This window comes from Mercurialis annua, linkage group LG2 (genome assembly GCF_937616625.2).
Source record: "Mercurialis annua linkage group LG2, ddMerAnnu1.2, whole genome shotgun sequence".
In the NCBI taxonomy this organism is placed as follows: Eukaryota; Viridiplantae; Streptophyta; class Magnoliopsida; order Malpighiales; family Euphorbiaceae; genus Mercurialis; species Mercurialis annua.
In genome coordinates, this window is record NC_065571.1 from 6426759 (window position 1) to 6451834 (window position 25076).

General features: G+C 34.0%; 5 protein-coding genes across 6 annotated transcripts; 3 read left to right on the forward strand and 2 right to left on the reverse strand.

Moving 5' to 3' along the window:
- Positions 1–2786: 2786 nt before the first annotated feature.
- LOC126668039 (DEAD-box ATP-dependent RNA helicase 58, chloroplastic) lies at positions 2787–5885 on the forward strand. Of its 2 annotated transcripts, XM_050361241.2 has the most exons (10): positions 2787–3139; positions 3219–3312; positions 3403–3516; positions 3609–3710; positions 3782–3886; positions 4139–4297; positions 4393–4461; positions 4584–4673; positions 5184–5324; positions 5589–5885. In XM_050361241.2, exons 1-10 carry the CDS (start codon positions 2802–2804, stop codon positions 5850–5852), a joined length of 1476 nt encoding a protein of 491 aa, XP_050217198.1. In that variant the 5' UTR covers positions 2787–2801; the 3' UTR covers positions 5853–5885. The 2 variants fall into 2 exon arrangements, with proteins under 2 accessions (XP_050217198.1, XP_050217199.1); XM_050361242.2 differs by lacking the exon at positions 2787–3139 and having other exon boundaries at positions 3407–3516.
- Positions 5886–6312: 427 nt separating this feature from the next.
- On the reverse strand, positions 6313–10236 carry LOC126668038 (glucose-1-phosphate adenylyltransferase large subunit 1, chloroplastic). Its single transcript, XM_050361240.2, has 15 exons — positions 9939–10236; positions 9548–9661; positions 9164–9337; positions 8987–9079; positions 8776–8859; positions 8415–8470; positions 8163–8256; positions 7975–8087; positions 7823–7895; positions 7650–7730; positions 7317–7403; positions 7123–7227; positions 6938–7044; positions 6813–6873; positions 6313–6604 (listed from the first exon to the last, which is right to left on the reverse strand). Exons 1-15 carry the CDS (start codon positions 10173–10175, stop codon positions 6503–6505), a joined length of 1581 nt encoding a protein of 526 aa, XP_050217197.1. The 5' UTR covers positions 10176–10236; the 3' UTR covers positions 6313–6502.
- A 1031-nt stretch (positions 10237–11267) lies between these two features.
- LOC126669076 (uncharacterized GPI-anchored protein At3g06035-like) lies at positions 11268–13619 on the forward strand. Its single transcript, XM_050362392.2, has 2 exons — positions 11268–11491; positions 12972–13619. Exons 1-2 carry the CDS (start codon positions 11416–11418, stop codon positions 13463–13465), a joined length of 570 nt encoding a protein of 189 aa, XP_050218349.1. The 5' UTR covers positions 11268–11415; the 3' UTR covers positions 13466–13619.
- Positions 13620–13957: 338 nt separating this feature from the next.
- On the reverse strand, positions 13958–16577 carry LOC126669075 (peroxisomal adenine nucleotide carrier 2-like). Its single transcript, XM_050362391.2, has 5 exons — positions 16281–16577; positions 15463–15694; positions 15013–15159; positions 14560–14720; positions 13958–14414 (listed from the first exon to the last, which is right to left on the reverse strand). Exons 1-5 carry the CDS (start codon positions 16424–16426, stop codon positions 14135–14137), a joined length of 966 nt encoding a protein of 321 aa, XP_050218348.1. The 5' UTR covers positions 16427–16577; the 3' UTR covers positions 13958–14134.
- A 3545-nt stretch (positions 16578–20122) lies between these two features.
- On the forward strand, positions 20123–24615 carry LOC126670559 (mitogen-activated protein kinase kinase kinase NPK1). The gene is made up of 17 exons (XM_050364313.2): positions 20123–20590; positions 20692–20733; positions 20907–20972; positions 21064–21174; positions 21262–21342; positions 21429–21506; positions 21593–21675; positions 21753–21834; positions 21962–22062; positions 22352–22391; positions 22777–22836; positions 22916–22962; positions 23046–23280; positions 23366–23602; positions 23697–24034; positions 24114–24181; positions 24285–24615. Exons 1-17 carry the CDS (start codon positions 20303–20305, stop codon positions 24392–24394), a joined length of 2067 nt encoding a protein of 688 aa, XP_050220270.1. The 5' UTR covers positions 20123–20302; the 3' UTR covers positions 24395–24615.
- The last annotated feature ends 461 nt before the right edge of the window (positions 24616–25076 follow it).

Genomic DNA, 25076 nt, shown 5'->3' on the forward strand with positions numbered 1-25076 from the left:
CTAATTATCTATAATTAAACTTCTAATTAACTCAAATTAATTAAAACCCTAAAATTTTCACCGGCCACCTCAATCCCACCGTCTGCCACCACAATTTCACCACCACCCCCACTTTTTTCAGATGAGAACAGACCTGTCTGAATACAGACGGGTTGTTCTCGATCTGTTCATCCTCGACCTGGGTTCATCCCTCACAAGGAGGATGAACCCAGTTCATCCTCTTTGCGTTCATCCTTACAAAGAGGATGAACCCAGTTCATCCTCTTTGAGGATGAACTGGGTTCATCCTTTTTATGAGGATGAATTGTTCATCCTCACAAAGAGGGTGAACCCAGTTCATCCTTTTTGTGAGGGATGAACGGGTTCATCCTCTGTTCATCCTCTTTTGTGAGGATGAACTAATTTTTTCCTCTGAGGATGAACACTGTTCATCTTCAAAGGGGAAAAAATTTCAAAAGATTCCTGAATTTTTTTAAAGTTTATTTAGTTTTTGAAGTTTAAAAATATAAAGGTTAAATTTAAATTTAAAATTTATTAAATGTCAATTTGAAAAACAAAATAAATTTAGGGACTATTTTAAATTTTTTTATTTTTAAATAGAGAGTGAATCTCACTTGCTGATGTGAGAGTGGGGAGGGGCTGATTTGATGCTAAAGTGCATAGTTGCGGGTTTGTTTGATTCAAAAACGTTCAAAATGACTTATTTGATATTTCGTGCCAAGTTGAAGGGGTGAATTGATCCTTTGTTCGACAAAATACCACAGACACTTTCTAATTCCAATAAAAAATGATCTTCTTTCTCTACCAATTATGTTTTTTGTTACTGTCTATGTTTGTATTGCTTTTGTTTTATTTCTGGGTTTTCTCTTACACCCAGCGCCACTAGCCATGGTTGCCGATTTGATTGATTCAAAATACCCAATAACAACAACATCAAATACGCGACACATTATCATCATTCAATTTTCGATTTGTCGAGACCGAACTTCATCAAATTCCAACCACTTCTCTCCCATCTCCTCCCAAATTTGCTTATCTAATCTCTAGATCCTCCGACTGCCGGAGATCCGACCAATGGAAAAAAGTGCAAAAGCACCGATGGAGAAGAAACTTAATAAGCGAGGGGGCGAGCAGCATCATTGATCAAACGGTCGATTACAACAATAGAAAAAAACGAGGGAGAAAATAGCACCGGATCCATCTCCGTTGACAACAATAGTAGAAAACAATGATTGAGGGAGCAGTTGTGGATGTTAGAGAAGAAAGGGAAAGGGTAAAATAGGACTAAAATTAAAATGAGGTATAGATAGAAACTGATTTTAAAAAAAAGGAGATTTTTGCATAGAATTATTTTCTGAGTCACTAACATAAACTTTTCAATTTTTGGGTTATATGGTGTAATTTTCTCTATAAATTGCAACTTTTAAATCATGATTGAAGTTTGGAATTACTTCCAAGTTAGGGAATCACCTCCTTACCTACCACTACTTTTAATTACTATTAATGTTTTGTTCTAAGCTATCCTCTTTTTAGAAATACGATAAATTTGAAGGGTTTTCTGTGAAAATACATTCGATCCAACGCTCACGGCACGACTTTAAAATGGATAGCAGATTAACAACCGCAATGATGATAGAACCATTCTGTACAAAATAATAGAGAATAAAGGGTTGATTCTGCCCTCGAAATTATATTTCAGTTGTATGTGGGTTAATTAGATATTTAAATTTATATTTTTAGATCAAACATATCATTTTCTCAAATTTGTATCTCGAGGTCAAATAAATTTATGTTTCAATATACAATTTTGGTATTATTTGATCTAAATTACGAGAGTTTGGAGACCTAATTGATTGATAAAAATTAAAATAATTTACTTAACCCTAAAAACACAACTTTGAGTATCTAATTGACCAAAAAATGTACATATTTGATTCCGAGACGTAAATTTGAGGGTCAGATTCACTTTAAAAAAAAGGATGAAATTAAATTAATATAATTTAGAGGGCTAATAATTATCTATAGACCCTGATTTTAGGGGGTTTCTTGAGCACTGCCACAAAGTTTAAGGGATTTTTTGACCGTTTTTAAACATAAAGGGGTTTCTTATAGACAGTGCCAAAACAAGAGCTCATGAGTGGTTATTAGCCAATTTAGAGTAATGCTGATTTATATTATTTATTTTATAAAAAAATCAAATAAATTTATTGACCATAATAAATTATACTATTCAATAAATTTACGAAATTTGAATTTTTCTCTTAATTTTAATTTATAACTACTATTTTACCAATTTTCATGTCCTTTTTAATTTTTCATTTTTATACTCATAAAGTTATTAGGCTAATATGAATCTGATTAAAGTTTGCAATAATAATTATTATCAAAATTTAAAAATGTGGCTACTAATTAGAATTTTATTTGATTTTTTGATGATCAGTTAGGTTGGGAAGGAAAGATTTTAGTGTTTGTGAGAGAATTCGATCTCACAATCTTGTAGAATGATGTCGAGTGCTTGTACGAGTTGATGTACAATTTATTTGGTCATTAGTTGGATATATCCTTTTATCATTGGGGATGTGAGGAGCGATTTGATGTGCAGCTCATTTATCTTTTTATTCTGTGAACAGCGTTTATGGGAACAAAATAAACTCACGAACTTAACAATTTGTACCATTTAAACTATAGCTTTCTTTAAATTTTATTAAAAACGAGTTAAAATACATATTGATAAATAATAACAATCGAGAAAAAATATAAGGGATTATAATGGAAAACACATAAATGTTTGAGTACTATAAATGAAAATTATCCTCATTTTCATCCAGAAATCCACCGGATTCTTCCATGAACAAGTGACTCACTGTGTCTGTGAGCAAAAGAACCATATCCATATCATGGCTTCTTCCGTTACACACACTCGTCTACTCTCCTTTCTTCAGCTAAAACCCAGTACCGAACGACACAGTTTCATCCTTCAATCCAAAAGCAAAAATCTCCCATCCAATTTCAGGCCTTCACCAGCCGTTTTAAACTCATCTAATTCTCTAACAATACAACAACCCAAAGCTACACAGACCAATTCCTTAACTCTCCGTCAAATTTGCCAAACCCACGTGCCAGAACCAATTTTACTCAGGTAAAGTTTAATCATTACCCTTTTTTTTTTTAATATTTTGATCATTTTATTGAAATATTTTTAATGTGTTTTTTTTAAGGATGGAAGAAGTTGGGTATGTAATGCCGACAGAAGTACAAAAACAAGCTTTGCCAGTTCTTTTTAGTGGGTTAGATTGTATACTTCATGCCCAGGTTAAATTCTGACTGTTCTGTTATGATTCTGTTAAAATAGAAGGAAAAAAATTCGTAGTATTAATGTGGTTATTGATTCTGGGTAACTAGACAGGTTCAGGGAAGACACTTGCTTACTTATTGTTGATTTTTTCTGTTATTAATGCACAAAGATCTGCTGTTCAAGCACTTATTATTGTGCCTACTAGGGAGCTAGGAATGCAAGTGAGTGATCATTTTGATTTTGGATGTTTGAGTTTAAAGATGGCGTGTTCTTGTCGATGTTGATGATGGTTGTTTGTTTATGAATGCATTAGGTGACGAAAGTTGCGAGGATGTTGGCTTCGAAACCGATGGATGTTACTGTAATGGCTCTTCTTGACGGTGGGATGTTGCGAAGACATAAGAGTTGGTTAAAGGTGTGGTATTTTTGTTTGCTTCTTAAGTTTTTTATGTTATAAAATGTTATGAGGATGAATATGCATTTCAGGCGGAGCCTCCTCAAATTGTGGTGGCAACGATAGGAAGTTTGTGCCAAATGCTGGAGAAGCATATATTTAAACTTGAATCGATGAAGGTGTTGGTCATTGATGAGGTAATTCTTGTTTAAGGTGGTTTGTTCTATCAGAGTGAATTTGCATACTTTATGTAGAGTATGTTTGTTTTCTTTAAGATATGTTCTCTGCCTAGTGAAATATCGGTAAAGATAAATTTTGTTCTTTGCAGTAAAAAACATTATATGGAAAAGTTTGCTTGATGTGTTGCATCTGCGTATTTTATTGAATTTAGAAGCGTAAGTTGACGAACAATTTTAAAGGAATGCCAGTCTGATTTCATTTTTTATTAGGTTGATTTCATGTTCAACTCTTCAAAAGAAGTCAGTTTGCTCCGAAAACTATTGACATCATATTCGTCTTGCAATAACCGTCAGACTGTGTTTGCTAGTGCATCCATCCCTCAGCATAGAAGATTTTTGTATGACTGCATACAACAGAAGTGGACCAAGGTTTGTTTTGGATATAGATATAGTTTTATTCAAATGTGATGATTACTTTATAATGTTGCCCCCGGATTCACTTACTTTTTATGTACGGTTCGCAGAATGATGCAATTCATGTGCATGTCAATCCTGTTCAACCGATGCCATCCTGTCTACATCATAGATTTTTAGTAAGATATTTTGATGATACTTGATCATTATTTTGCTAGAACTTTATTTTAACCTTTTACGGAGTATCTTCATTTGACATATAGATGTGTTTGAGGTGAACTAACAGAGCATTGCTCAACAGATATGCAGTAAAAACCAGAGGCATCAAAATTTGCTCTCCTTATTACAATCTGATGCACCCAGGTCTGCAATTGTTTTTGTTGGTGATCAGGTGTGTGTGGCATATCTGACTCAATAACTTTTAGAAAACTGTTGTAGTCATTAATTGTTATCATTAAAATTGATAATGGAGTTAAATTGTGTTTTGAATTTGAGTTTTCTGCAATTTCATAATGTTGCTTTGCCTGACAGCGGTTCATTGTAATCCCCATAGTAACACTCACCAGTAAAACTGATATCCTGTTCTTTCTGAGAACTTGTCTGGCATGTTCTTCAAATAAATATTCTGGGCCGAAAAAATAGCATATGGCAGAGGTCAGGCATAGTTTTATGTTTCAATTCATCGGAGTCTAATCTGAAGAGATATTCTTCAGTGGGTTGTACAACTCAGTCATTGGTCTGAGTAACAGAGCTATATTTAACTGAAAAAATACACTATATACTTCAAAGTTGCTAAAAATCATTATGAGCGATCCATAATTTTTGGAATTTTACATATTCCGTCTTCATGTAAGAGGACGGGCTTCTGTTGTGAAGTAACACATAGTTTTGGTTCATACAGTCTGAGAAGTCCAAAAAGGCCGGGGATGCTCCACCGACAACTCACTTGGTTGATTTTTTGAAAAGATCATATAGCGGTGGTTCAGATATCCTTCTTCTGGAAGAAGACATGAATTTCAATTTACGAGCAGCTTCACTATCAGTAAGTACCTGGATATGAGCCATTTCAATTGTTGGAAGTATTATGAAATGTGACGATTGCTTGATGCTCATTTCTCATTCGGGTCATCTGCACACACGGCTTATCATCCAAATTAAATATACAATTGTAGAAAGGAATATAAGGATAAATAAATGATACGTTGATTTATGATGAATATAACCTTTTACCCAAGTTAACATTTGGCATAGTTTGTTTAGTGATTTTGGTCACTTTTTTTTTTATATATTTATTGCCCACACATAGGAATTGAAGCTGGGAGGAGGGTATATTCTTGTAGCGACAGATATTGCTGCCAGAGGCGTTGACCTTCCCGAAACAACTCACATCTACAACTTTGATTTGCCAAAAACTGCTGTAGATTATCTTCATCGTTCTGGACGAACAGGTAGGAAACCTTTTTCCGATGAAAAATGCTATGTCACCAATATTATTACATTAGAGGAGCGGTTTGTTGTGCAAAGATATGAAAATGAATTAATGTTCGATTGCGAAGAGCTTATTCTATAAGTCTAATTCATATAAATTTTCAACTTTTGGCTAGTTGCTTCCCTTCTTTATCTGTCACAGGAAAACCGACTAACCAATTAACGGCAGAAACGCAACTATTCTGAATATATAGTGTGAATTACAAGTAACTATATAGGTGATAATAAATTTGCTAGACTTCATTTCTGTATAGCTTGAGAGTTGAAACCATATTTATTCACATTCACATGTTAGTGATTTCATTTTAAAAGGAGGGGAAAAAGTGGTTAGGATGATGTCAATCTGGATTAATTTCAACTGTGGTCCCTTAATTTTATTTTCTCTCCCATTGTAGTCCCTAATCTTTAATTTTTTATTAGTTTATATCTAAATTGATATTGACATGGAGCCCATGTAATGCCATCATGTGTTCTCCCACATTAGTTTCACATCAGAGCTACATCAATTTTATCAGAGCAGTTTTTAAGGGTAATGGAAGAAATTGGGGAAATATAGTTACACATTAAAGACTACAAATTTTGGTGGGAGATAAACAAGTTTATAGACTGTAGTAAATCATCTCTTCTTTAGGTATTCGTATTAGACTATCCCATCTTCATGTACTCTTGATATTTATTTTCTTGGTTTTCTTCCCGATCAGCGACAAAGAATTAAATGATAAATAATTGAAATCATATTACAAATCCATCTGGAATAACGGCATTTTTTAATATGACGGTAACACCAGATCGAATGTAAAAGCCTTCTGAAGATCTATCAGCCTCTTGTATGCCCTGCAATTCCACCACACAAAGGATAATCTTTACGATGTAAGGTCAAAATTACTATTTTCTCCTATATTTTAATACATTACTGTTTTTCTCTTGATATTTAATTCCATTTAACTGAAATTCCTTCACATATCAGAGAATTACTGTAATTTTTTTATCTAATCTGAGTTGTGATAGTAATTATTCACCGATTAAGTGGTTTGAATCGTACCTCTGAATTAGCAATGACGACATTCTTCCCGATTCTAGCATTCTTGTCGATGATACACTCCCTGTATAATGTATTCGATTTAGTATTTCTTAAAAGACACCAGGGGATTTTAATTTGTTTAATACCTGATTTTAGTATTTTCTCCGATTCCAATCGGCACTCTTCCTTCGGCGAGTAATGCTGCCGCTTCATCGTCGGTTTCATAGTAATCAGCACCAAGCATCACAGTATCCTGTAATTTATTTGATCAATTGTAGTTGATTGTTGAGCAAGTAAGGAAACCGATGAACGCAAACTTTTTCTAACAAACCTTTAAGTGGACATTAGAGTTAATTCGAGATCTGATACCAATAAGGCTGTGCTCTATGAAGGCATTGCTTAAGAAACTTCCATGTGATACAATGGAGTCAACAATCTGTAGATGAGAGTGATTTGAAAGAAAAAAAACTCAGATTAACCGGAATGTGAAAGAGCTGCAAGATCAATATGAAGGAGATGAGTTACCTTGCTACTGTCAATTTTTGACGGCGGTAGATTTCTTCTTGAAGTGTACATCGGCTTTGCTGCGTCGTAGAAACTAAATCTTGATGGCTGAAAATTTCGACGGAAAAATTAGTAATTATTTGAGAAATAGAGAAATAAGCAGAATTTTGATTTTTTTAAGTTCATTAGGCGATCTGCGAATAATGATGCATGTTCTTGTTCAAACATCCATATCAGATCAACATAAATGCATTGCTAATTTCTGCATTCTTATTTTATGTAATTGCCTCTGATATGACGGAATGAAAATTCTTTTATTTCAATAAAAAAAAGAACAATATTGTGATAACTTACATGCTCAGTGAGGGCAAGGTTAGCTTCAAAGAAGGATCTGATAGTTCCAATGTCTTCCCAATAAGAATTGAAGAGATAAGCCTGCTCGTAGACACTCCATTCGATTGCGAAAAATTTAGCATTCCACAAACACCAGAGTTAAGAGTAAAATTTCTAGAGGTGTGAAATCAGACCTTAATGAAGAATTCATTTGCTGATGCTGGGATAATCTCTGATCCAAAGTCATTTGCAGTCGGAAATCGCCATCTGAATCGACAACAAAAACGTCAATTACATTTATTTCTGTGTTAGTCCAAAATCATCAATCCCTTTGAAAGATTAATACCTCAAAAGATTCAAAAGTATCTCCTTCTTGAAGACGTAAACTCCCATTGAAGCGATGTACGGTTTCTTTTCAGCTTCGTCCTTTGATAAACCTAGTACTGTTGTGTCTACTGCCTAAATTATGCACTATACTTAGCATACTCTTTTGTTTTAGATAAATTTCTTTTTTTGGATAAAACAGTTTCTTACCATTGACTTTAGCTCAGCCCCTCTAGGTTTTTCACTGAATGAAAGGACTTGCCCTTTGTTGTCTATCTTCATCAGACCAAAATCTGAGGCACGGCTATCATGGAAACAAATCAAAGTCTCAAAAAACAGAGTGATCATGGACAAATTGATAAAGGAAAAAGTAATTTTTGAGTTAATTGCTTATCGTTCAAGTTCAGGAGGCAAATTGATATTCAAGTCCGAACATATTTACTTTTAAGAATGTTGACGAACCTGTCATCCATCGGCAAGCAAGAAATGGTGATATCTGCATTACTCTGACGATGATTCTGGAAACGTAGAGATGGGATGTTAATGTCCGGTAAGCAATAAGGAGAAAGTCTTGCGTTAACCTAGTTCACCATTAAATACGTGAAATGTGACATTGTTGAATGTAATTTATAAATCAATAAATATCATTAACTGACGTGATATACATCGATTGGTTCATTACATTCAACAATGACACGTTTCACACAGTTAATAAATGATTCATAATACTACGTCGTGAATTAGGTTGATGTAAGAATTTCTCAGCAAATAAGAGATATGATGTAAAAACATGTGTTAATGTGAAATGTATTTGATCTCATACGTGCACAAAGTCCATATAGTCCATACGGTACAAGTGATCTCCGGAAAGGATTAGCACATCTTCAATATCTTTACTTCTTGCATCCTGTCACATACAAAATGCAATCATTCAAATTAGGTTATCGACGAAATTTAAATATATAAAGATCGCGGTTTGGATTTTTTTTAGATGATTAGACAAAAAATAAATGACCGAGCTGTTGTAAGAGTACCTCGAAAAGCCAATGGAACTGTCTGACAGCATCAGCAGTACCCTGAAACCACTTTTTACCTAATTCTCCAGGAGTTTGAGTGGCTGCAAGAACCTAAAACAGGACGAAATTGCGCTTTCTCGTCATATGCATTACTCACATTCTCACCAATGATCCGTAAAAAGGAAAAAATCATACCTCGACAAAGCCATCTCCGAAAGTGACCCCGGAACTAGAGTTATAAGCGCGAGCAAGATGTCTGTTGAGTGATGCTGAGTTAAATTGAGTGAGAATGTAGACCTTGTTAATTCCACTGTTAATACAGTTACTCATTGGAACATCAATCAGCCTGTATGAACCTCCAATTGGAACCTGCATACAATTCTTAGGTTATGTTTGATTCACAAAATTGACTAGAAATTGATTAAATATTTTATATGAAATAGTTATTCATACTTCATTTCATATTTAAATAAGTAATTACATGAAATTGTTATTCTATGATTCCGTGGAATAAGTATTATCTTGAAAATTAAAAATTGATATACTATTCTGCGAATCAAACATAGTCTAAAAACTTACCGCAGGTTTGGCCCGACGCTTGGTGAGAGGGAAAAGACGAGTACCAGCTCCTCCTCCTAGAATAATTGCCACAACTGTTCTTGGGTCCCTTTTCTCCATTTCTAGGTCCCTCAACTGCCCATGTAAAACTATAAATTAAATAAAAAACCTCAAACATAACTTAAAGATTGTGCCATTAATAATATTTCCGGATTAAAAACGTAATAAATGAAATGAGGTCGATAAGGATCAAATTCTAAATCTTTCGATTGTCGACATTCTGATACCATATTAAATAATCAATTTATCAAAAATGCAAACAGTTAAATGAGACTCCGATAATAATTTTATTATTATTATCTCTAACAAGTCACATTCTTTTATTTCTTGAAATAATATGCTTATATTTAACCTTGGATTCTCCTGCTAAATTAGTAGTCAGACATTGCTTGATAATTTTGCTGCTACTACTACTACTACAACGAGTTGCTCTTCCATGTAGTTGAGTTAGCTTCAGCTTACTACCCATCAACTCTCCGTTACCGAACTTCACAAGTCGTGTGTTCCTTCCGGCCAACCCTGCCCTGCCACCACGAAGCTGCCTGCCGGCTGCCGAAAGGGAGAATCGGCAATCCGTAGAGACAGCCATTTTTGTCTGAAGTCAAGGAGAAAATTGGAAATCAAATGGATGAAAATCCTGTAAGTATAAGATTGTGGAGAGTGGAGTCAGGAAGAGGGTGCAAATATTTGCTTACATGGAATCATATGATTGGTGGACCGATGCCACGTTATCCAGATTCAATTGCATCCACCAATTTTTGTATGTGTTTGTATTTTGTGGAAAAAAAATCATGTGATTCCTGAAACGTGCATAGCTTTTGTGAGTGATTATGAATCAACGAATATTCGACCCTTCAAAATTTGGTACTTCTAGTTCTACATTTGGTCACTCTGATTAGGGTGGACCAAACATTTCTCGTTTCAAATTTTGATCACCATGATAATAATTTGTCAATCACTAATAATGTGAAGTTAGTATCGTAAACTTGTATTCTTAATAATTAATGATACAATTATAAAAGAAAATTATAATTTAACACCCGGATGGAAACTAATTAAAAAAATTAATTTCTAAAACAAACCTCAATATTTTGTATATATTATTTGTTATTTTCCTAATTTTTATAATTAATGAATTTTTTTTTATAGAAAAGGAGTTTAGATTCAAATTAATTTCTTTCTACATTTCAGATTATTTGATCAATTTAAAGTGATGAAAGAAAATATTAGTGAATTCGATCCAATATCAAGTTCATGATAATTAATGATTTGTGTTCACTAAGCTACACCTTAATGTACAACTAATTATTACAACATGATTTCAAATGTTCATCTTATACAAAAGATTGTGTTGTTAGGTCATTTTTACGATAAGACAGTGGGCATTGGTCATAGAAAAATTATTATTTATTTTTTCATCATTAAATATTTCAACATGGCAAACGTGTTACACGATTAATATGGCACAATAGTTATGTTGTACTATAACTTATCTATAATTTCATACATGTCTTTAAAAATGGGATATTTTGAAGTTCAATGATATTTATGAGAGAGAGAGAAGAAAAATCAGGATATGAGTGAAAATTACACACTTTTGACCGTTGTTAGAGCACCACTAAAAACGTTACCGTTTAAGTCGGTCATCCAAATGCTTCCGCCTAAAGCAAATAAAGCAGATTTGCAGTAAAGTAACCATAACCACTAAACATAGCCAACTCAACTAAAGAAAGCAACGACTTTCCTAACTTGCTTCTTCTTTTAAGATCCATTACTCACTCTAACTTCTGGATTTTCATCTACAGTAACAGCAATCACAGTGAGTAACAATGGCAGCTTCTTCAAGATTCCCTCTAATTCTCTCATTATTTCTCTTCTTCACCGTCATTTTAGTTCAGTCTGACGGTTAGTCACCATTTTTCTTTCAACTCTTTTATTTATGGAGCTTCTTTCTTTTTAATCCTTTTAAGAAATGTCAAGCTAGACTAGATCTGATTGCTATTGGTTGATCTTGTAGATGTTTACAGCATAGACGTGCTAATTTATAATTTTTATAACTGAACTTTATAACTAGAATTGGAGGATCTATTTTTATGTTGATTAAACAAGTCAGGCCCCGAGATATGTCAAGCTCGAGTTCAAGTGTGTTATACAAGCTCGAGGTTGAATGGGCTTAAATTTTCGAGGGTGATGTAGAAGCACATCCGAGCTACTCAGTATAGTGAGAAAATGAATTATTGTTTTATGTATGTAATAGACTCGTTAAAGGTCGTTTAGTCTCGCGAGTAGCCCAATTCATTTACCCTCCTAAGATTGCCTGGAGAGACATTTAGTCTCGTTCGGGTTTAGGATGATATTCGTACTGTTTTAACTCAAGTAAACCCTGGAAACCTGAATAACTAATTGCTAGCAATATAGTGCATGGATGAACTTGTGAAGTAAGAAAGTCTAACTGAAATATCACAGCAGGGGCATTCTTGTGTGCATGATCTTGTTTTGCATCAACATTTGGGCTCTTAATTTTGTATTTTAGCTATGCACAGAAGTTGAATTTTGGTTGCTGTCAGTTGAAAATTGGAATCTGTTGGAACTGGGGTTATTTTTGTGCTACTTGACAGGAATAAAATGTTATATTTGTTTCTCTATAGTCTATAGTAAGGGGGATTGAGAGACAAAATGTTGTATATGAATTTGCTAATGCAAACTTCCACTCATAGTCTTTAGAGTTAAGAGAGATAGAAATCATATGAATGCCTAATCCCTAACTCTAGCCATCTTTAGGAAGACTATCAATCTTGGAACCATCTTATTTCTATACTTGTGCAAAGTCACTTAAAAATCAGGAGAAAATATTCAATAAAACCGATGTGCCGTGTCATTTTACAACACATCTCTCACATTTATAAATACATAGATTCTGTTTTAGATGTGTTAATAGTTTAAATAAAAAAATAAAATTTGTCTGTAGAGATGTGAGCCTGTGACTTCCAAATCTTGCAACTTTTGATCCAACCACCTTTACCACTGGGAAATTAAAGGTGTCTGCCATGATTTATTGTGTATTTTGATTTCTGTTCCAAGAGGTTGGTCAATGAAGGATATATTTCTTTCTTTGTTTTTCGGAGTGACTGATCTTTATTTACCTTTAGACCAAAGTTACAATTTGAACTTAGGCTCAGCTTTCACTTTACACCATATTTTTCTTGTTACCATATGAGCCCCAATATTATAAAAAAAGATCAATCTGGACCCTTTTTTAACAGATTTCATTTTACCATTATCTCATACTCAGGTGGACTTGTGATAGTTAAATATTTTGGTTCTCTCATCTCCCATGATTGATATCTGGAAACTAACCTTCTTTATCTCCATGATTTTCTTGCAGAGGAGGATACACTTTTTGTAGCCATCAACCACTACAGGACATCCTTGAATTTGACTACCCTTACAAAGAATGAAAATGCAGAATGCCTTGCTGATGAACTAGCTGACCAATTTAAAAATCAGCCTTGCACAAACACCACAGGCTCTAACACTGTCCCCGGAACTGAGCAGCAATTCCCAAACTACGAAAGTCTCTTAGCTGAATGTCATTTGAATGTGTCCAACACAAGGGACGGACAGGTCTTGCCAGCTTGTGTTCCTAATTTGGATCCGACCCTCGTACGCACTAACTTCACCGACAGTCTGTACTCGGGCTACCTCAACGATTCTAAGTTTACAGGAGCTGGAATTGGTTCAGACGGTAACTGGATTGTAGTTGTTCTGACGACAAATGCACCAGAGGGAAGCTACATGACTTACAATGCAGCAACGAAGATGGGTTTCGTCTCTTACTTGCTCCTTTTGTTGGGGATGCTTCTTCTTCTTGTAAACTAAGCGGGTGTTTACCCTATGCTCATCTTACTATTTTCAGGGAGATAAAAAAAACTGACACTTGCTTCCTTTAAGCAAACTATATTCTTCACTGCTAGACTGTAATGTTTTTGTTTACCCTGTTTCCTTTTAAGACATGGAAAAAATATTTTTGACAGCTGTTTCCTCGGTTATGGGTTCTCTACATGTTATTTGATTCGTCAAGCATTTACTGTACGTGCACCGGCTAGAAGAGATGTAACAGGTGCACCATTAAATATGACCATGGTGATGTACTCGACTTCTAGCCGGGCTAGAAGCCGATTATCTTCATCTTGTCCTCTAGTTGTACTGGTCGAGGATAATTGGATCGGAAGTTAGCACTGCTTCTTGATTCATCGATCATTAGCAGTTTGAGAAACGCAATCCTATTAATTTAAAATATAAAATATTTGTGGCTAATTGAGAATCAAGATGAAACTTTTCACTTCAAAGATTCAAACTCTAATAAGCAACTTAAATAAGATCCATTTTGTATTATTGATTGTAGAAAGGCGAATTAGTCTGCTTTAGACCCCTTTCTGCTACAAATTCAGTATCCATTGCATTTTTAATGCATTCATGAATAATTCCTTCAACTATGGATATTTTATACTGGAGATTTACAAGGAATTCATGCATCTGATTCTCGTATTAGACACTCTTTAGTCTGGCATGTTTTCCGGAAAAATACCTTGTAAGTGCAAGGATCAGGACCCATGCAGTCTTTGCAATCTTCTCTTTTACCATCAGAAGTAAAGCTGAGCTCAGTATCGTCTTTAGGTTCTGTGCTCCCAATCCTTTGAAGAAACCCCAAAAGCCTTCTTTTTTCCAAATGGCAGATGCCACAGCTGAAACTGTCCTCTTGTTTCTCAGTTCTATATCCGTAATCCCATTTTCATCTGAATCTGCAGACTGAAGCATCACTTTACATCTGCCACGGTTTCACATCATCAATAATTCAACGGAGTTGAGACGTATTACATAACAAGAATACAGACTTTTACATGCATTTGTAGGGAAACATTTCATGACGTTAAAGACCGTTTAAATGGCAATGAAGCAAATGGGCCGCATACCTTATAGCTGGGTATGTGATGCATGTCGCAAAACACTTTGAAACTGCACCCAAAACAAAAGCTGAAAAGGCAGATAGAGATTCCGGAGACGAATCTGTAACAGATTTTATGCTGAGCTTCTTCTGCAGAAGTCTCTGTTTCAATTGATCAAATGCTGTGTACTGTAAAATAAGACAAAGAATGGTTTTTTTAGCTTACTAAAAAGATTCCTGAACTCATGACTATGAAATCACAGAAAAAGCGCTGTTCTCCCAGGAATTTGTTGAAAATAAGGACGGTCCATCCATCAATATCTATGGCTCAAGGAACTAAATTCAAATACTCGGATTGAAAAAATAAAGTTTTCCTTGCCACTAAAAACAGAATGCTTCAAAAACCCAAAATCAAAACATTGCCCTATATCAGGCATTGATAAGAGCAAATAGACAGCCTAATACCAGAATCAGAGTATACCTGGATGGCTGGGTTTGATGTCAGAAGAATAGATATGCCAAGGCCATCAAATGCCTCACTCCATGTGCCCTCAGAAAGGGTTTCCCAAAGTCCTTTGGATTTCCCAAATGCACTCGTTTGCATCCTTGAGGCTGCTGTATCTAAGGGCTGCAGAACCAAAAATGTGATTTTCAGTATAATATAAGAAAGAAACTCTCCACAGCTCTGAAACACTACTATAGGCTTATTATGCTATTCACATTTGCATTAACGTGATTCTTCAATGACCAGCAACGGTTAATTTCCATTCACAAACTGCTTTTCAAGTTGGGTTATCGGCCAACAAAAGCTAAACATCAAGGAAAGAAAAGACGTCCATGTATTTAAAACCAAACAATTGTATACATGTGTATAATTATAGAGCACGGACATCAAAAGGAAAAAAAGCAAAGGAATGGAAATATGACTTACCTGGGTCAGTATGACAGTACAAGCTCCAGCAGCAGCAGCAACTATCAAGTTCGCCTTGGTTCCAATAGTTTTTTTACCGGTTTTCTCTAAGTACAGCCTCCTAAGTAAGCTATACTCATAGAAATATATAAAGGAAGAAATAAAAGACTGCAAATTCTTTGTTCCAAGGCCCTGGTAAAGTGAAAGAACACGACCAGTCGAAACTGCCTCCCAAAACACATCAGCGATATTCCTGCACAAGTCACATTCATTTATCATTGACATGTTCCCTAAATGAAGCATTAATGAAGTCAATTAGGTAAGCTTATAGATTTCAGAAGCTGTGCCTAAAATTAACTATTCAATCAGCAAATTCATTAAGTAACACAAACACTTCATCAACATTTTCCATGTCAAAAACGTGGCGTTTCGGACACCAAACTTCATGTTTAAAACAGGAATCCATAAAATAACATTTTTTTCTCCGTGTCCTTGTGTCGAAATGTCTCATTTCTCCGTATCCGTGTCTTTGCTACATAGTCACATTCTGCAAGGAGCTTCGTAATTACACTCCTAAAAACCGACACTTTTTTCTCTATATGATCCTAAATTACAATTAGAACCACATCTCAGTTTCATTTCCATGAAATGTTATTGCTCCTTCAATAAAATCTTCAATCAAGAACCATAACCAGATAATTAAACACACAATACCACACGACTCTTTTTCAAATTATGGATTCTAAATTTCTAATCAAAACAATCTCCAAATAAAATTGAAAGCTAAGCAAGAAACTAGAGTAAATCTATAAGTGAGAGACCCATCAAAAGAGAATTACCTATACTTCCTCCTCTGATGTTTAGCTGCAAGCTCAGCTTGATATTTAGTCTTGCAGGTATCAAGAGGATACAGTATGGTAGTGCTAACTAGAGAACCGATAGCTCCTGATGTCGCATCAGTCAACGACTCCAAATCAAAACCCATGTCGTTTTATAACTTCAATTCCTCTAAATTAGCAGCACCGAATCCGTTCATAAACAATTAAGAAGAGGACGTTTATGCTATGAAAAAACTGTAGAATTTTATGCAAGAACTGGTTCGGTAAGCAATTTGTATTTCTTGGGAACTGGAATTTTGCATTTGTCTTCGTATTATTGTTGTCTTAAACGGTGTGCAGTGGATCGATTAACCGTTAACTTTCACTGTGCATTGTGGTGAAAATGCTTTTATCTTCACTTTGATACTGTCTGCTTGTGGTTAATTTCACTTTAAGCTACTATCCGTAGATCTACAACTCTTATTTTTAAAATCCTATTCTTTAATATAATAATAAATTCAGTTTAATAATTTTTTGAAAAAAATAATTAAAATAACAGTCGTGGCTCCTTTGTTGGATTTTTTTATCAGTATCTATGCCATTTGCATTTTGTATAACATTGCGAACAAAAAATGCTATTATATCAGTAGCTATTATTTTTCTTTATATCAACAAATAAAATAAAAATGTTTTTTGTCAAACAGTAGATATATGATGAGATTAACCGCTTACACTTGAACGTTAAAGTATATTGTGCATCAAAAGTATAAAAATAAAAACAACTGAAACATATAATCGATCTACGACAAGAAACGAAACAGAAATAAAATTTAGACTTAATACATCTGCGTGTCCCTGCACTTTTCTTTTTTTACACATAAGATCCCTGCACTAAAATATCCATCATTAAATCCCTGCACTTTAACTTCCATCATCCTCAGGTCCCTCTATTGAGGCGAGTGTTGACGCCGTTAATGCACTTTCAGTTTTCTTAATTTTAGATCCCTGCACTTTTAATTTTTTAATGTTACGTCCCTGCACTTTTAAATGTTGAGATTATGTATAAATATGCATTAATTTTTAGTTTAATAAAATTAAATTTAAGTATAAAATGTTAAAACTAATATTTTTTAAAGGGTCAAATTTAACATATTTAAATAATAATAATGTCAAAAATTATATCTTTCGGTTATTATTTTATTGAAAAATTCATTCATTCTTACTGAATGTTTAATGCATTATTATTCATCTATAAATAAATAAAATTATTTATTTATTTTATTATGTTGAAAATAAAAGTGAATTTAATTTTTTTTTAACAAATAAACATTAACTTAGAGAGATAAAACGAATTTAATATTTTTTATTAAATAATTAAAATAATATTCTATACCGATAAATTTTATTTTTTAAATAATATGATAACATCGCACTTAGAGGTGTAAACGGACGTTGATCTTGATATATGTCAAATTCGAAGTTGAATATGTTATATAAACTTACAAGTTCGAGCTATCTACTTCCATTTTTAAAGGAGACATATCAAGCGAAAGTCTGAATGAATTTCTAATTTCTTAATAATTTTTTATGTTACCTTTAAAATTTTTTTAAACTAATGTTGAATATTTCTTAAGTAAGGGCCTCATTCACGAAATATACTCTAATATTTAAATCATATTTATTTTGATAAAATAACTGTTAATATAATTTTATTAAATTTTTAAATTATAAATTACTTAACTTTGAATAAAAAATAAAATTAATTAATTCTTTAATTATATTAAAAATAAAAGTGAACTAGATTTTTTATTTTTTAAAAGTAAATATTAACTAACCTAAATAAAACTAATTTTAATAGTATTTATTAATTATTAAAATGATTTTTTATATCAATGATTTTTTTTAAATAATATATAACAACATCGCACTTACAGAAGTAAACAGACGTATTCTCAAAAAAAAAAAAAGTAAACAGGCGTCGATCCTCATATATGTCAATTTTGAATTTGAGTGTGTTATATAAACTTACAAAACAAAGCTGACTGCTTCCATTTCTAATAAAAAAATAATAAATAATAATATTTTTATTAATTTAAAAAATATTTTTATTGTTAATTTAAACATTATAAAAAGTTAATTAAATTGCATTAACATCTTATATTATTAACTAAAAATTATATATTAAAATTAATTTTTATATGAAAACAATTACAAGGACTTTGTTTACATAAAATTAAAGTGTAGGGACCTTATTTGTATAAATTAAAAGTGCAGGGACCTTATTTGTATATATCAAACTACAAAACTGAATACTAGTCTCATTAACGGCGCGTGTACTGCACGCGCTAACAGAACCTTAACAGAGGGACCTTGGGATGATGGAAGTTAAAGTGCAGGGATTTAATAATGGGGTACTTTAGTGCAGGGACCTTATGTGCAAAAACAGAAAAATGCAGGGGCACGCAGATGTATTAAGCCTAAAATTTAAGAGCAAATTACTATGAGACTCTCCATATTTGGTATAATTTACATTTTAATCTCTTATATTTGAAAATCAAACGATATGATCCCTCATTTTTGTTTCCGTCAACAGTTTAGTCCCTCCATTTATTTTTGGGATTAGTCAATAGAGTTAAAAAATTTAGGGATAAATTAATTTTCAAATACGAAGGACGAAATTGTTGACAGAAATAAAAGTGAAGAATGAAATCGTTCGCAGAACCATAAAATTTGGGCAAATGAACGAAATAATAAAGATTAGGTAAAACATTACAAACAAACAAAACTAAAGGACCATAAAAGCAAGGCAAAAAGGCTCAAAAACTACTCACCTTTCATTTTTTTTTCAATAGCACCCTGACCTTGCAAAATGTTCAATAGCACCCTATTTCGTATTTTTACGTTTCAATAGCACCCTAAATTAAAAAAATTAAACAATTTCATTATTATAAGGATGAAAGTATTTAAAAAAAGTAAAATTAGGGGCTATATTATACTTTTTGTTGTATGGTCAAATTTAAAAAGGTCCTTTAACTTAAAAAATATTCAAATATACCCTCTCCTTCACTAATTAAAAAACAAATAAACATATCCGACCCACCCGCTCGACCCGTCCTCTTTCCCGACCATGCCACCACCCACCGTCAACCCACAGCCGCTTGGAGGACGAGCTGCTTGTCTTCCCCATGGAAGACGAGCTGCTGCTCGTCCTCCATGAGGAAGACGAGCTGCTGCTCGTCCTCCATGAGGAAGACGAGCAGACTCGTCTTCCTGAGGAAGACATGCTCGCCTTCCATGGAAGGCGAGCAGATCTGCTCGTCTAGTCTTCCTCAGGAAGACGAGCAGATTTGCTCGCCTTCCATGGAAGGCGAGCCGAGCAGATCTGCTCGCCTTCCATGGAAGGCGAGCAAATCAGCTCGTCTTCCATGGAAGGCGAGCAAATCAGCTCGTCTTCCATGGAAGACGAAGAAGTCGTCTTCCATGGAAGACGATTCCCGACAACGTGTCCGATGTGATTCCGGAAAAACGGGGTCGGAAGTATTTTATTTATTTAATTTATATAAAATAATTTGTTTTTATTTTTTTTAGTTTAGGAAAAAGATGGTCTTTTTGTATAATTTATAACATTAAGTAATATTTAAAACATTTGATAAATTTGAAGGATATTTTCTGAATATTATCCAAGTGAAAAGAGTTTAATTTGATAATTTAGGGTGCTATTGAAATGTAAAAACACAAAATAGGGTGCCATTGAACATTTTACAAGGTCAGGGTGCTATTGAAAAAAAATTGAAAGGTGGGTAGTTTTTGAGCCTTTTTGCCTAAAAGCAAACAAATGAGAAGTCATTTTTATTATTTTTCAAAACGGATGCCCTTTTCCCTCCCTTCAAATTTCCTCTCTCTCTCTCTCTCTCTCCATCTCCAACGTCTCTTTTCTCTTCCTCTTTTCAAATCAAACAAACACTAATTATTCTAAGCAAAACAAAAACCCTAAGAACAGTAACAGCAGCATCAAATATTCATCAAATCTGAAGTAAAGATAAATGCAAGACTTGTTTGGATCGGTTCGCCGATCCTTAGTTTTCAAATCAACTTCTTCCGGAGATAACGATGGTTTTACCGGTTTTGTTGAAAAAATCGGTTCCAGCATTCGTAAATCGCGAATCGGACTCTTCTCTAAGCCGCCGCCGCTTCCTGGTCTTCCGTCGTGTAAAAAAGATGATACTCCGCCGATCAGGTGGCGGAAAGGGGAGTTAATTGGCTGTGGCGCATTTGGTAGGGTTTATATGGGGATGAATCTCGATTCTGGCGAGCTTCTTGCTGTTAAACAGGTCTGTAAATATTTTTTGAGTTAAAAGTAATTATTACTTTTTAATTTGTTTTATATGATTTGATGTTAATTCGGTTTAATTGTGATGATTTTTGTTTATAGGTTTTGGTTGCAGCTAATAGTGCTTCAAAGGAGAAAACACAGGTAATTGAGTATTTTTAATTTAAATTTAACTTTAGTTATAGCTTTAGTTAAGTGCTTCATTTAATTTATAGCTTGATTAATTTGAATTTGGCGTATTTATGACCACAAAATGATAGAATTAAGTGTTCTCACAGTTAACTGAGTGTGATTATTTTGTTTTGAATGTCGAGTAGGCTCATATTAGGGAGCTTGAGGAAGAAGTGAAGCTTTTAAAGAATCTTTCCCATCCAAATATTGTTGTGAGTATATAAGCGTTTTAGCTTTCAATTCTTATTGTTCTTGTTATTGAATTAATTTTTCGATTGATTTTTTCTTTTTTTTGCTTGTTAGAGATATTTGGGGACTGCAAGAGAAGATGACTCATTGAACATTCTATTGGAATTTGTTCCGGGTGGATCCATATCATCACTTTTGGGGAAATTTGGATCCTTCCCTGAGTCAGTAAGTGGCTTTACTCACTAGTTTAGGAATATTAGATTCTGGAGATCTGAAATGTTAAAATCGCTTTTAAAATTGTTTGCAATGCAGGTTATACGAATGTATACAAAACAGTTGTTATTAGGACTAGAATATCTTCACAAGAATGGAATCATGCATAGGGACATAAAGGTATTGCTTTAGTTTCCTAAGACAGTATGTAGGAAGATCTCTCTCCGTTTTTCTTTCTCATCTAATATTTCTCATTATTCCTTCAGGGTGCAAATATTCTTGTTGACAATAAGGGATGCATTAAACTTGCAGACTTTGGAGCATCCAAGAAAGTTGTTGAACTGGTATGTATCTTCTATTTTGTTGAAAATACTAGTTCTCTTTCTTCAGCTTTATTGGGTGCCATGCTGAGGTTTCCATGTCAACACAGGCTACTATCAATGGTGCCAAGTCAATGAAGGGTACTCCATACTGGATGGCTCCTGAAGTTATTCTTCAGACAGGCCATAGCTTGTAAGAGCTCTTCTCTATTCTTTTTCCCTTAATGGTTTCATGTTTGGAGTTTATTTACTTGATATATAATTTCTTAGCTCCGCCGATATATGGAGTGTTGGATGTACTATGATCGAGATGGCTACTGGAAAACCACCATGGAGCCAGCAGTATCAAGAGGTAGTCACTTGTTGCTTTCTGTTGCATGCTTTTATTAGTTATTGGTTAATATGTTAGGACTACCTATATACTGAAATTAGTATAATGTTACCATTATGTTGCAATCTAAGAGTGTTTAATATTGTAGGTTGCTGCACTCTTTCATATTGGGACAACTAAATCTCATCCTCCTATTCCGGACCACTTGTCCGTCGAGGCAAAGGACTTTCTCTTGAAATGTTTACAGAAGTATAGTCATCAACTTTAAATATTTATTACTACTCTTATTCTTCTCTTTTCGAGTGATGGTATTTCATTTGTTTCTTAACAGATTGCTGATTCATTTGTTTCTAAGCTTACCATACGATTATTTGTTTCTAAGCTGACCATATAATCATTTGTTTTTAGTTGGAAGTTGCTATAAGATTTTGGGCAGAAATCAATGTACATTGATATAAATTTTGAGATGAAGCATTCACATTTTCCTCTAGTTTGGTTTCCTTATTATCGGCTGATATGTGTCATGTTCTCTTCTCAGGGAGCCAAACTTGAGGTCTACAGCATCTGATTTATTGCAGGTAATAATATCATGAAAATTAATTTTCTTGTCAAACGTTTTGTTGAGGAAGCTGCAATAATGTAATGTGATTCTTCAAATTGTGAGTTGAAAGTGAATAACAAGATAACTAATGAAAACGGTGAGGTCAGTTGCACGAAAGTTGAAGTGCACAGAAGTGGATGAAGCTTTTACAGGATAATATCTAATGTAATTGTTATAATAATAGTCGATCATTTCTTAAGTCTGCAGACTATCTACAAAAACACTAATAAAAATGACTTTCTACTTTATAAATTTCTATCTTTTTGTTTTTTCTTTTGAAAAGTTATAACATGGTTCTGCTGGACTAATGCTAGACAGTAGACAAATTTCACAAAGGGGTCTTTTTTTTTTCTTATGTGCAGCATCCATTTGTGACTGGGGAGTATCAGGAACTACATTTGATATTCCGCGGTTCTGTTAGGGTTAGTAATTTTAGTTAACTTGAATTCTTGTCTTTTTTCGACGAGCATCTGCCAACTATTGTGTCTTTGTTATTTTCAGGAATCTGCAAGTACTATGGCAACTAGTGGGATGAATCTTAAGAACTCGTAAGCTTTTGTGCTTAACTGCATAATATTTTAAGTTGTGTTTGCATTATTTATTGATGCTTGAAAATATGTTGCTGGTGCAGCATGAACTCTGTGATTAGAAGGTCAACCTGTGCAGGCTTGAAGGATGTTTGTGAAATGAGTAGTGTGAGGTCGTCAACTATATACCCGGACAAAATGCCAGCATCAGGAGCCTATTGGGATGAAGTCAATTTTGATGATGATGATGATATGTGTCAGATCGATGATAAAGACGATTTTGTGGTCCGAGCATCAGCTAAGTTTGAATCTGCCTTTGCATCAACTGATTTAAATAAGGTGATGACCGCTTCGTGGGTTTTGATCAAGCAGTTCAAATGTTTGTATTTCCTCTTGAAATAATTGTTTTCTTTATTTGGATCAGAGCTTTAATCCTATGTGTGAACCCATTGATGAATGGGCATGCAAGGTTGATGAAAGTGCAGTCTTAAAGAGAAGTGGAATCAACTTCCTATCTAGTCAGTCACTCCACGAAATTGCTAACCGATCGGTGGACTCTAGTAAAAGGGAAAACGAATTCACCTTTCCTTGTGGACCATTAGCGACTGAGGATGATGATGAAGTTACCGAGTCAAAAATAAGGGCTTTTTTGGATGAGAAGGTACATTAACACTAATACATTTGCTTTTATTGGTCTTGAACTATCGTAATTTGATTCGAAGATCAAATGCTTTGTTCTTTGAAACTTTTTATAGGCTTTCGATTTGAAGAAGCTGCAAACACCTTTATATGAAGAGTTCTACAACACATCAAACGCAGCAGATGCTGGCATTTCAGCTAAAATTACAAGTAACGATAGTTTTACAAATTTACCAAACTTACCTCCTAAAAGTAAGTCACCTAAACGGTTACCAAGCAGAAGATACTCTATACTTGGAGCTACCACCAACACAGCTAGTCCACGTAGCATCAGTAATCAAATATCCAATGATGCTAGTATCCATGATCGAGTTCTGCAGGAAATTCAGCCACCTCAAGCCAACGAGCGGAAAGATGTGCCTTCTGATAAGCAGAAGGAAACAATCACACCTAGGTTTGTTGCTGGAAACGTTTCCTCAGCTGAATATATTTTATTGTTCTTTGCTGTGAAATGAGGTTGGTTTAAATTGCAGCGCAAGTTTCTCTGAGAGGCAAAGAAAATGGAAAGAAGAGCTTGATGAAGAACTCGAAAGAAAACGAGGCGAGTTTGTTGAATCACTTATCTAGAAATCTTTATTTCTACTTTTATGTTACAGCATGAGCAGTCTTCTAATTTGCTATCGTGTTAATTGCGGTTATTACAGAGATGATGCGGCAGACAGGAATAGGAGGAGGGAAGCCACCGTCGTCTCCCAAGGATCAGATCCTAATTCGACAAAGAGATCGATTACGGTTTATGTTTCCTGGCAAATAAATTATAAATGTACAACACTACTATTTACTTGATTATGTAATATTCCCTTATGGAAAAATTTGTGCTTTTCCATGATGAGTGAGTTGTTAATGTATGTAATTTATATCCGGTGAAAATGATGTCTAATAAGATATATAGCCAACAGACAATCTTCTACCTCATTGTATCTTGTCCTTTGTGGTTCAGTTGAAAGGATGATAAGATCAGATTCCTTTCTGTAAGCTTTTCTACGTACCCCTTTTAAAGTTAATCGATTTATAAGTTGTTCGAAATAGAAAATGTATATTTGAATTTGTTTTCATGAAGTATCATACTTTCAATAAACATGTTGTCACATACTTAATTTAGATTCATTTGATGATATAAAGATTTATTTACTTTCCCTATTCTCCCCCTTTAGTAAGTATCAAGACCATGAATAACCATCATTGAAAGGCTACAGTTAAGAAATTAATATTCTATTTTACTCGATCAGTCGAATCTCTATAACTAAATATTTGAAACTTGTGTTTAAAAGAATATTTACTTCTTTCACGAAATAATAGGTAAACTTGAAGGGAAAAGAGAAATTGGAAACATTGTTGATTGCAAAATGAATCATATTAATTCTTGTGCAGTTTAAAAAGAAAATGTGATAAGAACAATGACAATTATAGTCCAGAGCGAGCTAGCTGATTCTCCT